The following is a 17730-nucleotide window of genomic DNA, read 5'->3' on the forward strand; positions in this document are numbered from 1 at the left end:
GTAATGATGGCAGAAAAGAAAATGGAAGGGAGGGAAAAGGAAGGAGGGATTGAGAGAAGGAATGCAAACGGGAAAGAAGGAAGGCAGAAAGGAAAGAAAAATTAAGGGAGGAAGCGATGAAGGAGAGCATGAACCAAGAGAAACAAAGGCATAAGAGAAAGTAAGGAAGTAAGGAAAGGAAATAAAAGAAAGAAAAAGGAAGGAACGTAAGGAAAGGTGAGAGTAAGAAAGTAGGATGGATCAAAGCAATGAAGGAAAGCAGCGATAACAGAAAAATAAGTACAAAACATAAGGTATGAAAAAGGATGGAAGGGTGGCACAAAAGAGGAATGAAGAGGAAGGAATGAAGGAAGGAGATAAAGAAAAATTAAATAAGGAAGGATGCAAGGAAGGAAGGAAAGTGGAAAGGAATGAGTGAACAAAGGAAAAAAAGAATGAAGGAAAGCAGAAATGAAAGAAAAAGTTGAAAGGAAGAGAGGAAACCAGTGAGCAGTAAGCAATAATGGAGGTCATGCAGCCTGTCTGACGTCTACACACCTGCTCTACTCAAGCTCTCTCCTCTGAGGAAGACAGAACAGAGAGACAGACAGTCACTCAGCAGACACACACACGACACATACATGTGGAAAGATAAACTGCATCTTGTAACACTGAACAGCCATTGTTAATGTGATGTCATAATGAGCCTGTGCTGCCCTTCTTTACATCTGATCGGAGAACAGAACTCAACAGCAGCTTCTGTGAGCAAGAACACAGCACAACAAACAGTGGGATTACATTTAAACACACCGACCAAGTGCTCTTCTCCAGCACTGGAAAATTATGATATATATGCTTATGCCAAATCAGATTTTGGATTCCACTTCAAGAAAAAGGTCAAATTTATCTATAATTACTAATCAGAAAAGTACATTTTACATCCATCTATCTATCTATCTATCTATCTATCTATCTATCTGTGTGTGTAAAATGCAACACTGCATACGATGATTTAATAACTTATATTATATTATATATGCAATACTTTTCACTTTCTTTAGAGGTTGGACTTTACTGATGATGATTATGATGATTTTAAAATATTTTTTATTACACTTGTTAAATTACTTCACAATAATAATATATAACTTGTTTTTTAATGCTCACACACAATTTAGTTTGGAGTAAGAGCCTGTGAGAATACATTCAGGGCTGAATCAGGTTCAGGTGTGATTCAGACTTCAATTTGATTCACTAATTCAAGGTTTGGAACTCTTATTTAAGAAAAACAGATTCCCTTAATCCAGACTACTGACAACTTGGGTGGTCACTGTTGAGCTCTATTCACGTGATTCTAGCTGTGTTCTTCTTCCTTTTATGTGAACATCTTCGTATGCTAGAATGCTACTGCTTTGTCTGCCAGTGATTGGATGCTCATTACTGCTGATTACTCATTATTTAAATCAGCTCTGAGCTCCAGGGCCATTCTGTCTGGAGGTGAACAGGAGGTGCTGAAAGAGAGGAAGTTTAAACTTCAAACGCTTGAGCACTAACCGGAGGAGAATGGAGTGGGTGGCCGAGCGCCATCTGCAGAAAACGAAGCTAATGTTAGCAGCTACATATCCCAGCATGCAACAGGGGATGGGCAAACCAGTCACTCCAACCACTGCAAGATTGGGTGAAAGTCACACATACCCCTGAGTGGGGAGTGATGAGTATAGATATGAGCATCATAGATCTGTCAGCAAAACACATCTGTGTAGAAACGTGCTGTCTTTGATCTATTGCTTTATATCTATAATTGCAGAACTGAACAAGCATGAAAGCCACTAAAACAATGAAGTGATAAAATGAGTTTCACAAGGCTTTTATATGATGGAATGATTATTTGAAAAAGAGAAGAACAAATTCTAGGGATAGTTCACCCAAAAATGAAACAACCACCCTCATGTTGTTTCAAGCCTGATTGTTTTGATGAATTTCCTAGCTATTCTTTGCAATATCATGAAATGACAACCAGAAGGACTAAAAAGCACCATAAATGTGTCCTAAAAGTGGTCCACATCATGACTTTTTCCAGGTCTTCTTAACCATACATTAACTTTGTATAATGAACAGTGAATTTGTAGCTGTTATTCACTGAAAATCTGGAATTGTTGGATTCATGTGAATTGAATCTTTTCAATGAATCCAGTTCATAAAACCTGATTCATTCACAATTTACAGTGATCCATTACTAAACTCACTGATCTCATTCAAAGAGCTAGTTAAGAGGTGAATAATCAACTCATCCAAAGCAGATGACATCTCATGATATTTTTATTTTATGATTCCTTTATGGAGCTTTTCCATTTATTTTCTGATCATTGTAATTGTATGGAAAAAGAAGGATCAATACATAATTCAAAATTTCAGAAGAAAGAAGGTAATACAAGTTTACAACAACATTCAATTTTCCTTTTTGGGTGACTATCTCTTTAAAGTTCTTCTAAAACAGAATCTAGTTTGATAAACTTGACAGAAGTCCTTGTGAAACGTCTTGATGGTTTTATCATCACTGAAAAGCACAAAGACAGCAGCAAACAAAGAAACAGGAAAACACAGACAAAAAAGACACATACAGAGACAACACACAGTCACTGTCTAATTCTCTCACACACACAAACATCCACAAACTCCCACTAATACATATCACATATCCACATTCAAACAGTACAAGGACACCAGAGACTCCACAAACACAAATACAACACATCTAATGAAAATGGCCACAACACAACACCTATAGGGACATATACAATACACACATATATACATTTATATATGGACGCTGGGACATGAGAGACACCAGAAAACTAGCACTGTAGCTCAGACAGCAGAGTGACAGCCATGTAAAAACTAATATACTGTACATGTGTGTGCATTCCCTATCTTATACGTCTGAAACTGGACAGTATGTGTGAGACAGGATTTTAAGTAGCACCACCCAAGACATCACACACTGAAACTCAACCATTGCTCTTAAAAGAACACCATCACTTCCCAGCACCACCCTCTTCTTGTCCAACATTAAAACATTTCCAAACACTAAAACCATTTCACATTTTAAAATAAAAGAATAAAATAAAATAAATACATTTATATAAATATATTATTTACATACATAATTCATATTATATAATACACTATCATTATTAGCATTATAATTATTATAAAACAAATATAATATAGAGTGATGTAATTGTTAAAGTATTAAAATGTTTTATCTAATTGAAATAAAATGAAAACAATACAACAAATTATTAGACTTTAATTAAGATAGCCAATGGTGCCTAATCGAACTAAAAAACAACTAATCGAAAGAAAAAAATTTATAAAGTTTAAGTATTAAAATGATGTTGTTGCTGAACATGTTAGTGTGATGCCAAAAAGTGGTGGTCCGTTCCTTTAACAAGTCATCAACCTTCCTGCCCACAAAAACTAATCATTCATGCTGATTTGGCTTGTAATCAGTAAAGCCAAGGCGGTGAGAGCTTTACTTCATTACACAAAATCAGCAAGGCACAAATATGTTCTTTTTTTCTGAACTGATCTTGATGACAACCCTTAAACCAGCACAAAACTGTCAAACTTTTGATGAGGACATTTTTGTCCCCTCAGCACTTCAGGAATAAAGTCATGATGAAGCAGAACACAAGCAAACAGGAGAATGCATCTTGCCATACTTGCCTCTAAAAGTTTCTATGGAGACAGAACGGAAGAACAAGCGTTAGACAAACCAGCTGATGGACTTCTGCAGTTCTCACTGCATGTACACACATTTGAACAAGAGACCACCGATTGATGGTTAACACCAATAAACAACAAACAGTAGGAGATTTTTGTCATTTTCTCAATAGCAGAGTCCTTGGGGTTCACAAGATGTCATCTTATTTCAGATAAGCAGGGGAAAAAGAAAGTGTGACTGTTAATGTTATTAAGGTTAGTTATACGACCTCAGTTCACATCACAAATTACTCAAGACAACATCTAGACAACATCTAGAGAAACCTTGCAAAAAAACATCAGTGCTATTACAGGAAATTAAACTGACTGGGAAAATATTGTCACAGCTGTTAGGCTTTTGCATTTTTCCTGTCATGGAACACTAATAGTTTTGCATATTTATGGTATATGCAGTAATATTAATACTTTATATTGTAAATATAATTTTGAAATTACATCAATTTGTGTCAGTAAGATTTTAAGGCGCATTATATTGATCAAAAGTGACAGTAAAGATATTTATGATGTTACAAAAGATTTATATTTGAAATAAATGTTGCTCTCATGAACTTTGTTACTGATCAAAGAATCTTGAAAAAATGTATCATGGTTTCCACAAAAACAAAAAAAACTTGATAATAAGAGCAGCAAATTAGTAATCTGCTGAAAATTCAGCTTTACCGTTATAGGAATAAATTACATTTAAACAGAAAAATTATTAAATAAATAAATTAAATATATATAATGTTAATTTAAAGCACTGATTTAAAGCATTAAGGGTTACTACTAGTGGTCGACTAATATATCACCAAGGCCGATATATCGGACGATATTTGGCATTTTTCAAATATCGGCATTGGGCGATACGTTTTTCTGCTTGGCCGATGTGTTCGAGGCAGAATTTTTTCTTTTTGTTCGCTGTCGTCACACAGTTCTGTCTAATACGGATAGAAGTCTGTCTAATAATGACATACAATAATAAACATTTAATTTCACAAACCTTGCAAACTTAATCGAATCCAGCTGTGAGATCTTGTGAAGTGTGTATTTTTATCCAGCATGATCGCTTGTTCTCTGTGTGACGGTCAGTCCGTGTGAATTGAATGCGTTAAATTTCAAACTTTTAAATTATGCTACTGCCCACTATCATATTCATGTCATTTTTACTGTGTGCTGTAGGTAAAATGAGTGTTAACCTTGCTTAATTAAAAAAATTATTCCCAATGCACACAAACTTCCCAGAATACTGAGTGCCCTGTTGGTTAAAGGGTTTACTTCCTTTTTAATTATATTTTAATTAAATATTTATTTATTTGTGAAAAATACTTATAAAGTATAATTATGTTTATTTTACACATTTATATTTACATTTATATCGGCTATTGGCTCCCCTGCTTTCCAAGATATCGGCATCGGCTCTCAAAAAACCAATATCGGTCGACCACTAGTTACTACATTCATTCTAGTTAAGATGTATTCTTGTGGACATAATCTGTGCAGGGCACCAGACATGCTTTTCTTGCAAGGCTTCTAAACTTAGAAAGGTGAATGTGTACTTACGTTGACTTCTGTGATAGCAATATCTACGACGCTACCGACAACAATTAAGGCATCAAACGTGTTCCATGCGTCAGTGAAATAATGCTGTTAATAAAAGACACACCACACACAAGGAGGAGGGGGAAAGAAATGGATGGAGGAAGAATGAGGTTGGAAAAAAAGAGGGTTTGAAGGACACACAGAAAGAAATACAGATATTAGATCTCAGCAGTCAAAGAAACAAGCTGTCAGTTGAAAAGGAGCTCATCCTGAGCTGAAACTCAGTCTGTCTGAAGGGAAGGGCTGAGGTGTGTGAGCGGATATAAGAGGGGACAGGGCCTACAACTGTGCTGTACTTACATCAATCTCACTCAGCACTATGTCTACAATGCTGCCGATGACAACCAAAGCATCAAAGACGTTCCAGGCGTCCCCAAAATACCCCTGAGAAATGCAAAGGGGCGGACGACCAGGAAATATATGTGATGTTTAGCAATTATTTGCTGTGCATGACTGATTATGCAGAAATTAATAATAAAAAAAAAATTTAAGCTTCCCAGCTAACAAAATTATGTTTTCATTAAGTTATGAAAATGTTATTTCTGTATATTCTCAGAACATGTTTTGAAATGTTTTGAAAACCCTTTTATTTTTTTGTTATCTGAACCACGGTCAACTAAAACTAAAACTGTGAAAAAATAAATAAATAAATAAATAATAATAAAACAAGAGATTTTTATTTAACTAAAAAAAAAAAAAAAAATTATATACTATATATATATATATATATATATATATATATATATATATATATATATATATATATAAATATATATATATATATATATATATTTATATAGACAATAACATAAATGACATAAAAGCACAAAATTAAAACTTTAATTAAACTTTTTTTATAAATAACAATATAAAGAATAAATTATTAAAATATTAAAAAACTACAATAGTATCGAAAGACACAAAAAAAATCGGATTTTTAAGTTAGTGAAAACAAGGCAATGTTAAATTATGGTTTTACAAATATGATGAAAAGAAGCAGTAAGAAATACTGTTTAAAAAAACATTTACTTAAACTGTTTTAGTAACATTTTTGTGCTGATGATGTTTTTATATTGAACAAACTTTCTCGACCATTAACTGGAAAAACATTTGTCTATAACTTTGCCAGATCACTAGCCTGTTAGTTCTGAGAATATTCCCTGTTAGCTGGGTTATTTATTAATGTATCACTCAGCACACAAACTAAAGTATTATTATTAAATATGAAAGTTTACTATATTACACAATGACAAATTCATGCGTGTCTTCTACTGTTGTCCGTTTAAAAACTGAATGTGTTTAAGAAACACTGTTAGTCACGCCACACAGAAAAGCTGAAAACGACAGCACTGCAAATCACACTGAGCTGCTTACTAGCATTCTGTCCTTCTTCGCAACACAAATCTGCATGTGTAAAAGTGGACAGTGGGGCAGAGGGAAGTTAGCATGACAAACCTTGGATGATATCAGTGATATACCGAGGAGGGAGGTGTATTTATACTGCACTGTGATGAATGTCCAAATGGGAAATTCTGTGATTATATGTGACAGTGTGTATCTATGTGTTTGAATTTCTTACCCGGGGTTTGAAGGCGATCAGTTTGAGCACCATCTCCACAGTGAAGACGGCGGTGAAGACCATATTCAAGATGTCCATAACATAATTGAACAGCTCGGACTGACCGTAATGCTGGACAGAGAAATGCATGCTATTAAATTCTAGAAATGTCAATTTATTGGACAAAAAAAAAAAAAAAAAATATATATATATATATATATATATATATATATTATATCTCAATGCTAACAAACAAACTAAAAGCCAAAACATTTTTTTATTCCATAGGGACTGCAATAAGGTAATTCATATGAAGTGTACAGGTAAATAATAATACAAGGCCCTTAATATACATATTTATATCCTATTAAATATCTTATTAAATACTATTACACAATGAGCATATGAAGTGGGTTTGAATATTTAAATCCAAAGAATTATTATTTCAACACTGAACTAAGAATACTGATCTAAGAATAAAGAAAGCTACCTGAACAGCGAGACAGATGGTGTTGAGTAAGATCAAGACGAACATGATGTACTCGAAGCCGGTGGAGTTCACCACGTACCAGAACTTATACTGATACGGGTTCTTTGGGATGTACCTCCTGAGAGGACGCGCTTTTAACGCATACTCTACACACTGACGCTGAGGAACACACAGATGAAACAATGCTTTTCATTCTGTCAATTAACATACATGATAGTATAGTGTCATGGATTATACCGTAAATGTTTTATTAAGTGGACGTCAACACATGTGCACAATCATTAATAATGTAGAAATGAACAGAATACACTACAAAAAGAACATGCAGAAACTCAATGTATGGCTCTGTAATAAAAGGCAACTAACATTCACAGCTGACATTAGCAGACTGCTAAGCTAACAACATGAAATTACAGTGCAAAAAAAATTCCCACAGATACTAACTAAATAGTTTATTCACCATTACTTTTCAGTTCTGAATAAAATAGTTACATTTGATCCACTCTCTTGGATCAAAGCTGAAAGTAAAATAAAGCTGAAGTAAAATAAAAACTTGAAGGAAAATTACAAATGTTGAACTGGCAATAAAAAGGAAATAAATAAGTTGCTAAAATGGAAAAATAAATGAAAGCTAGAAATAAATATATACTGTATAAAAAAATAAAAATAAAAATGTTGAAATGTCAACTGAGTTTAAGTATTACATTAATAAAACATAAAACTGAAATAATTAAAGATTTAAAAAAAATAATACAAATAAAAAAAGCATATATTACTAAAACCTTACAAAATTTCAAATGAAAACTACAAATAGAAAAACAAAACAATTAAAAAATCTGCATTTAAATTATTAATAAAAACTATACTGTAATTGTACATACTAAAATACTCTGTGAAAGAGATATGTGACCCTGGACCACAAAACCAGTCATAAGAGTAATTTAATAAGGTTTATATATATCATCTGAAAGCTGCATGCATAATCTTTCCACTGATATATGGTTTATTAGAATTGGACAATATTTGTTTGAGATACAACTATTTGAAAACCTGGAATCTGAGGGTGCAAAAAAATCTAAATACTGAGAAAATCACCTTTAAATTTTTCCTGAAAGAAGTTCTTAGCAATGCATATTACTAATCAAAAATGAAGTTTTGATATATTTAGATTAAGAAATTTACAAAATATCTTAATGGAAAATGATTTTTACTTAATATCTTAATGATTTTTGGCATTAAAGAAAAATCTATAATTTTGACCCATACAATGTTTTTTTTTTTTTTGGCTGTTGCTACAAATATACCCCAGCGACTTCAGACTGGTTTTATGCTCCAGAGTCACATATATGCAATGCTGTCTTAGATTTAAAAACAAGGGATCCCTATAAGCCGGTATAATTTTGTTGCTAACAGATTATAAAAAGCTTTTGCATTGGGAGTGAGTTTACTATGCCTAAAAATAATGTCTAGATTAAGCAACACACTAGGTTTTTTTATGACACATCCCATATTTCACACACCCTTATAGTGTCTTCTCTCACCTGGTTCTTGTCCAGCTCACAGTTTTTGTACTCTTTCTCTCCCTGTTCCTGAAAGGTCACAATGACGAAACCCACGAAGATGTTCATCATGAAGAAGGCGATGATGATGATGTAAATGATGAAGAAGATGGAAATCTCCACACGGTAGTTGTAGATCGGACCCATGTTCTCCCGGTTGGAATCTATGGCCTTGTACAACAACCTAAGGAAAGACAAAATGTAGAAGTTAACTAGAAGAAAGGAGAGCCAAGAAAAAACTACTTCATCACTAACAGTTACAGAACAGCTATATCGTGTCATTCTGTCACAGTGTGTGAGTGTGTGTGTGTTAAACTAACAGAACATTTGAAGCAGTGTGGTGTTGTAATTACAGGGACAGCGTGGTGCTGTTGGCATCGAGTTCACAGTGGCACTTACCAACAGCGCCAATACAAACAAATTCACAATAACACACGTGTTCATTTTCCCCTGAGGTTTTGAACGAGGAAACTCAACTGTCTGAGTAAGAATGTGCAATAAAAGAACTATTAGCCATTTGACAATATCCAATTACATTGAGCCATTTCTTAAATCACCAATATTACAGATAAATACTGATTTAACAATACATAAAAAATAGTTGCTCCTTTTTAAATCTATAAATAAAGACTAATAAATGTGATACATAAAGTATGTAAGGTTAAATATATGTGCTTAGATTTGATCTATATTATTGTCTATAAAATCAAATTAAATAAAGGTGCGATTCTATATCTGATCTATAAAAAAAAGTTATAAACAAAATAAAACAACATAAAATAAAATAAAAATAAAATAAGCATTGTGGTGCATAAAAAATTAAATTTGCTAAAATAAAATAAAATAAAAAAGAGTATTATTCTACATCTGATCTACATTAATGATCATTAAAAAAATCAAATAAAGGGTGCATTTTTAAGGTGCATAAAATAAAATAAACAGTGCTGTTCTATATCTGATAATTATTAAGGTGAATTAAAATAATAAAACAATTCAATAAAGGTGCTATTCTATATCTGACTTATATGAAGGTGCACAAAATTAAATTAAATAAAGTAACACAATAATAAAAAAAATACAAATAAAGTTTCTATTCTATATCTGATTTCTATTCTGTTGTATAGCTGAATGCTTACGCTGGCCAGCCTTCAAACGTGGACACTGTGAATAGAGCCATCATAGCCATGAGCACATTATCAAAGTTGTAATCGCTGTTGTGCCAGTGGCGCTTCTGAATGAATGGCTGGTTCACGTCTCCTTCTTTATACAGGATATACGTTCCCCTGAGAGAGAGAAAAAAGTAAACGTTTGTAAAAATTACAACAATCATTGAACATTTTTTGAGAAAAAGTTCAGTTAGACTCACTTGCACTCTTCTGGGGTGGTCTTGGTGTCATCATTACAGCGGTAAAACTTCCCCTGAAGAAAAAGAAGAAATGTAAAAAACAAAAAAAAAGATTCCTTAAAAAATGTATTCATATTTCCACAAAATATTAAACAGCACAACTGTTTTCAACATTGATAATAATAAGAAATTATTTTGGTATCAGCATACTAGAATGATTTCTGAAGGATCATGTGACACTGAAGACTAATGATGTTGAAAAATCAGAAATAAATTACACTTTAAAATATTTTTTAAAATATAAGAGAGTTATTTTAAATCAGATTAATATTTCAGAATATTACTGTATTTTTAATCAAAAAAATACAGCCGGGCTGAGAACTTATTTCATAAACACTAAGGAAAAAAATCACAGTTAAAATATTTTACCTTGAAGAGCTGTACACCAATGCAGGCAAACATGAACTGCAGCAGAGTGGTGACAATCATGATGTTTCCGATAGTCCTGATAGCCACAAACACACACTGGACCACATGCTGCAGAAAGCAAAGGTTAAAGTTCAGAGGTTGTCAGACAGATGTCAAATTTACAATTGCTTAAACAGCTGGTCCTGTGTGTAAACCTTATTTTCGCCCCATAAAAATAACCATATCCTCATTTCTATTTACTAAGGACATTCATAGAAGATCATCAAAAATCAGCGTAAAGCAGTGTCCAGAACCTTCAGTCCTTTAGCTCTGTTTATGGCCCTGAGTGGACGCAGCACCCTCAGAACCCTCAGTATCTTCACCACTGAGATGGCCGACGATCTGCAGGAGACACGAGCCTTCATGTTACCAAAAAACTGATAAAACAGAAGAATAAAGCCATGATTTAAAGTCCTTATGATGCTGTTGTCTTTTACAGGTTTCTACACGAGCTTAACCAGCAAGACTTCTATCGTCAACTACTGCAGCTTCATGTTGCCATGATATGTTTTGCCTCTGAACAGCAAAAGAGTAAACATCTGAGGCAAAGCTGATACTTAAATGAAGCAATTTAGAACTTCTAATCCACAAAAAAATCAAATTGAAATATATATATATATATATATATATATATATATATATATATATATATATATATATATATATATTTCGATAGGTAAAAATTGATAGCCTGAATGCACTGTAAGTCGCTTTGGATAAAAGCGTCTGCTAAATGCATAAATTTAATTATATATATATATATATATATATATATATATATATATATATATATATATATATATTTATATATTTATGTATATGGAATTGACTGTAGTGTGGTGTAATTTGGCCAAAAGGTTTTATAATTATATATCAAAATGTCTATATAATAATAAACCATTTTATAAGAAATATTCATATTGTAATACTAAGCTATTCAATAAAAAAGAGTACTTAAGAAAAAACTGATAACTAAATACAAAAATTTAAAAATAAATACTACGATTACTGAATATTTCACTATAAAAATTATTATTAGTAGTATAGCTATTATTATTTTAAAATCAAAGTACAGTATTAAAATAAGATTTTATTTATTTATTATTATTTTTTTTTAATTTCATTGTAAAATAAAAAACAGTATTTAGGTTATAATTTAACAAATAATTTCCTTTATAGTACTTGTAAAAACTCTACAATTTACACTAATTTCTATGGCTGTTTTTATTGTCATAAAATCATTACTGATTCAGTTTTTTGTTGACAACAGTGGGTTTATCAGCGCTTCTCATTACAAGTTTGGAAAGACGGAAAGATAAGCGACCCAAACTGAAAGCAGATTCAGAGGTATTTATAGAGAGCAGCTATGAGACACAGAAAACACCGGATCATGAGGTGCTCCAAAGTAAATGTACACAACTCGGAAAGCACATAGTGCATATATTTATTTAAGTACATTTCATTCTTTGGGATTTACTAATCAGATTATATTGCGATTCTGGTTTTATATTAACTTACTGCGTAGCCATAAAATACAACAATCACTCACTGAATTCCGAAGGACACCAGCGACACGCCGACCACCAGCAGATCTAGAAGATTAAAGTAGTTTCTGCAGAAGGCCCCCTTGTGGAGGAACGCGCCATAAGTGGTCATCTGACAAAACAAGCATAGATGGTCAAAACTTGCTCCAACGTAACAAAAGACATACAGAAAACTGCAAATCACACCCTCAGTCAGAAAACACACTCTCACACACACTCTTATAGACAGAAACACACATATGCACTCCTTAATATCACTCTTTTTTAAGGGTGGCGTGCTTGGAGTTGGACTAAAGGCGAGATCCTAGCACTAACTCCGCCAAACCCTCACGGCCTGAGACAACATGAATGTAGTAGTAAGCTCTGTTTCACAATCCACCACTAGGGGGCCCGGCAATAAAACATGCTGTTTGTTGCAGAGCTTTGAAGGGGAGTAGATAAAAGAGCAAGAAAAGACAAAAAGAGTCAGAAAGAAAGGGAACCTATCTATTAGGCGATCTGAAATGAGAACTTCCCTTACTGTCACATTCATGTAAGCCGTTTGTTTTTTCTTTTTCTTGAGAACATTGCGCCTTGTTCCCTCGGCAAGATTCGGTAAAGAAAACAGGGGGAAGAAGCTCCTACTGCAACTTCATATTCAGCAGGCAGAGAAAAGACCAGCCAAAACCAAAGCAAGTCGCTCCAAAATCATGAATGCAAAGGAGTCATTTGCTAAATGTATATGAATACAGATGCAACCATGCATCACGAAGGCAAGCACTGGGTTACGCTAACGTTAGGCTGCCTTATCAGAGACCAATTTTGAGTAAATACATAAAACATTTTAGGTAAAAACTTTCATAAAACGTTTTTAAGTAGTAGCTGCTGGTCCAAGATCAGCACTTATAATAATATCTCCACAAAACAAGAGGCTATGTTCAGAATTTTATATTAGCCTACTATTTACTAAAAACTGCACAGTACACACTGTATACTGCCTGCTTTTCTTTGAAATCATAAAAGTGAAGTGTTCTTGTTTTCTACAATAGCCATGGACTAAAAGAAACAATTTTTTTTTAAATTAATAAATAAGTGAAAATGTTACATGATAAATACATTTCAAATAGTAGCATGCCAATAGTGTTGTCACACTGCATAGTGTGTATTTTAGCTTTATTTTCTGTCTATTTTTTTATATATAAAAATGTGTTACATTTTGGCAATCTGATCATAAATTGCAACTGCAAAACAATTGCAAACATATCTAGATTTAATAAATATGAATGAATGATAGTCTGACCTTAGTCTAAATTAATAAAGAAAATTTTTTTGAATTGGTTAAAAAAATATATAAAATACACGTCAAGAAGAAATGGCTAAATAATTTATTTATTACAGAAGCCTAACTCAAACAAAATAAAATACAATATTCTGTACATACTACATGAAAAATATAAACTTAAATTTGACTTTCGATTAGAATTGCAGTAATGGCAGACCACTTATAGTTTTAACTAATATAATTTTAAGTTATTAAATTATTTTAAGTTACTAAAACAGGATTTTTATTTTTTATTAAGCTAAACATTTGTTCAAACTGCTCAATAATTGCTTTGATCACAGAACCCAACTTAAATAATTCTTAACTAATTAACTAATGAAATTAACTAATTATTAGTCTTAACTAAAATCAGTATTAATGTAAAAATATTAAAATATTTTTACAGTTATTTAAAAAAAAAAAAAAAAGCTGAGATAAAATAAAACATAAGATGAAAAATTGCAGCATTGGAAAGTTTAAAGTATTTTAGGTTACTAAAACTGAAAGATAAAGTACAGCTAAATAATCAGAAAACAGCATTTTGTGTCATACAGATAATCTGTGTACTGTGCACAGTATAAATACTATAAACTGCATGAATAGTACACAATGGCACTGTGGTCTGACTTTCTGAACACAGCCAGAGAGAACTACTGCAGCTTCATTAAATAACTGTGCTGCCCCGTTCTGCGCTGGAGGTCACATCGCACTGATATGCACTCAGTCAAGGGGTTCGAACCATGTTCTAAGCATGGCTGTATTTGCCCCCTCTTTTATGGACTGGATACGAGCCAAACGGTTATGAAGGCATGAGAGAGGCAACGTTGTTTCCATTTCACAAAGAGTTGCATAGTTTTGTCTTTTTGAAATTGGGTTCTTTCCTCAACAAAAAGCATTTTAGTTTCACAGACACATCCTGTGTGATTTCTCCAGATCGCTTTCCTTCCTTAACCCCACTTTGACCAATCAGGGTTGAGTTCAAGCCCTGGCGTTCTCCCCAAAAGAAAGGTGAAAACCTGACAACTCTTGTGCTTTGATGAAGATGTGCTTCTGTGAAATTTCTTTTCTTTTAGTCTTTTAGTAAAAGAGGTGCCATGGTTTAAAAAAAGAGAAAGAAAAGAGATCGATCAAGCCAGGTAGTACTGAAGTAGCAGGTGACACACATGGAGAGAATGCAGCCAGGCCTGTGTGCCGAGAGGTTACCTTCAACACGATCTCAAATGTAAACATACTAGTGAAGACATAATCTGCATAGCCTAGGACCTGGAATAAACCAGACGGTTACAGCGTTACTGCACATACACCACACACAACACCAGCACAGGGCAGGACATTTACCTTTAACACGATCTCTACAGTAAAGATAGCCGTGAAAGCATAGTCAAAGTAACCAAGTATCTGCAAAGAGCAACGTACATGTTTAACAAAGATTAAAGGACATTCAGCAATCATCATTTATTACTAGAATACAAATATATTTAGAATTGTAGGTATATGTTGTTTAGTTTAAGTTCATTATTCTAGGTGTACCAGTGTTTCCGTTACGGTAACACCACAAAAACATTACGCTTTCAGTGAAGGTAGTTTCCTTAGTTTGAAAGAAAAGGGTTAGCAAACATGAAGAGATGAAGGAATGACAGACGCACAAAGCAAACTCTACTAATCTCTCTTATTGTCTGTAAATGCTTCGGAAAGTGTTATATTTTTTAGAAAATATTTTAATAATAAGAAATATTTTTTTTTACCAGTCCCTCCAGGATTTCGCGATTATGTGAACTCTGAATTTATCGCGAAATCGAGCAAAATCCGCAATATTTTTTTTATCAGTCTCTCCAGGATTTCGCGATTGCTGAATTTATCGCAAAAGAAAGCAAACTCTGCAATTTTCGCAATAAATTGCAAATTTTCGGAATTGCCACAAATTTTCCGCAGATTTTGTGCTTAGAATCATCCCGTGACGTCATCGCAATGCGCATTCAGTCAAAGAAAGGCCTTGCGTTCTCATCAGGACCGATTTAAAGAGCTACATTGGATAAATAAACCGAAAGTGTAATGAATCCGCGCTACTAGTTCGGGCTGCGCAGACCGTATATCTGCTCGAGCCGGAGCCGTGCGCTGATCTTGATCACGCGACACCGTTGGGAGATACAGTGAAGAATAAATAACATCTCTGTGAAATCTTGTGAGGAGCATTCAGATTCAGCGAATAATTCTGTTAAAGCTGATATCAGAACAAATGGCACTGATGTGGACACCAGGAAAAACATTGTTCAGTAAACACAAAATCTCGAGGACAACTTGTGGCAGAAATGGTTTAATGTTTTCGAGTGATTTTAAATGTTTCACAAAACTTTTCCCAGCTCTTCAATGCTTTAAGTATTACCAAATTTGAAAGTTATTTTTAATGTGACGATATCTGTTCATCCTTAATAGGATTCTCCCATGGATAAAACTAAAAGTTTTATAATGTAGGAAAGCAAACACTTATTTAAAAAAAAAAAAGATATTAAATTACCACTAGTAGATGGCTGCAGAGAAGTACTTATAGGCCATTTCCACTCACTAATATAGCCTATATATTTTTGTATTCATTAAATTATATTTAGACATTATGAATGACAGTAATAAAAGTACTTTTTATAAAAAAAATTTTTTATTACATCTGTAAGGCGTCTGCTAAAGATCTGGGAATCATCTGCTGTGTACTCTGATAAAGGTCTCAGAAGCAGTTTTACATGCATTCTAATAAATGTCTATTTGACATCTGACAGGAAACATCTTAGAGACGTACTGCAGATGAACAAACACTCTTAAAAATACATCTAGCATATGTAAATGCAGAAATTAGATGTCTCTGAAATGTACATGTGTGACTGGGGTGAGTGCTTTACTGTCAGGTGCTGGTGCCACCTTCTGTAAAACTTAATGGCACTAGAGCTGGTGTCCTGAAACGTTAGTCTGGAGACCTACAGTGGTTCTCCAAGTCAGAAAAGTCATAACAGTGTTAGAAGAATGTTGTCTGTGGTATATTTTCACTGCAAAACAATAAGAAATGCCGCAAATATAATCACTAATTTTGAGAAAAGCCGCAGCAAAATCAGTCATTTTCATCGCAAAAATCACAAAAAAAAAAAAAAAAAAGTTAAATCCTGGAGGGACTGTTTTCTATATTCACTATGCGATTACACAGGGAAGATCTTAACCTGTAGTATTTTACAATATGTGAAAATCAAAAGTTTACTTGATAACAATTAAATATCACTTACCATGTTGTTCTAGTTGAATTAATTGAGTATGAAAATATTTTGGACATTAATAAGTAATCTTAACATAGCGTGTGTGTGTGTGCAAATTGTACTTACAATATTCCGGGCAGAGAAGTTTCTGATTGGGTCCTCAGCTGCCAAGGAGGCGGAGCTTAGCATAATGAAGACAAGGATGAGGTTGGTGAAGATGTGGTGGTTTATCAGCTTGTGGCACGCCACACGAATTCTACAGAGAGAGAGAGAGACACTGAAACACATCGAGCACTGTGTGTGTTTTCAGTGTCCAGAATCTTTAAATGTGTATGTGAATTTTATTAATTATAAACATGTGGATTAATCTAAATGCAAAAACACCAGTCTGACCCATGCTCAGGTTTTACTTGCATTGTCCAAAAGAAAAAAAATGTGGTGACACATTCCTGACAACTAAAATAAAAAAAAAAGCATTTGAAAAACAAATTCACATTTTTTCTGTGACAGGTTCTGTCCAAATATCTAAAATAATTCCTTTATCACAAAAGTCTAAAAAATTTTAATGAAATACTGCATATTACAGTGTTTTGTGATTTACAGTGATTTTTAAAAACTGTGTTACTGTTACTCAAATCAGTCAAATTACTAACACCGAAAATGTATTAAAAGAAATAAAAGCTAATTATAAATATTTAAAAGAAAAACTATTAAAAGGGACAAAAACAGATAACAAATTACAAAAACTAAAATTAAAAAGCAAACTGATAATAAAAATATAAAATCCAGTTCAAATTATGTTTGAAGTAAATGTTATAATGCTATATTAATAACACTAAAATAATAGAGGATAGTCTTGGAAACTTCAAGGTTATGGTTTAATTCTC

At 33.1% G+C, this 17730-nt stretch overlaps 1 protein-coding gene across 1 annotated transcript in view; it reads right to left on the reverse strand.

Annotated features, from left to right (window-relative positions):
* LOC132119636 (voltage-dependent L-type calcium channel subunit alpha-1D-like) overlaps positions 1–17730 on the reverse strand; it is an 89949-nt gene that overhangs the window by 23409 nt on the left and 48810 nt on the right. Inside the window, exons 20-31 of the mRNA XM_059529776.1 lie at positions 16970–17099; positions 14946–15005; positions 14811–14870; positions 12313–12419; positions 11018–11105; positions 10725–10832; positions 10317–10369; positions 10087–10233; positions 8933–9134; positions 7392–7550; positions 6923–7033; positions 5305–5388 (exon numbers count right to left, since the gene is read on the reverse strand). Coding sequence (XP_059385759.1) covers positions 5305–5388; positions 6923–7033; positions 7392–7550; positions 8933–9134; positions 10087–10233; positions 10317–10369; positions 10725–10832; positions 11018–11105; positions 12313–12419; positions 14811–14870; positions 14946–15005; positions 16970–17099 — 1309 coding nt within the window. The remainder of the gene's footprint in view (positions 1–5304; positions 5389–6922; positions 7034–7391; positions 7551–8932; positions 9135–10086; positions 10234–10316; positions 10370–10724; positions 10833–11017; positions 11106–12312; positions 12420–14810; positions 14871–14945; positions 15006–16969; positions 17100–17730) is intronic.

Source organism: Carassius carassius, chromosome 38 (assembly GCF_963082965.1).
Source record: "Carassius carassius chromosome 38, fCarCar2.1, whole genome shotgun sequence".
Classification (NCBI taxonomy): domain Eukaryota; kingdom Metazoa; phylum Chordata; class Actinopteri; order Cypriniformes; family Cyprinidae; genus Carassius; species Carassius carassius.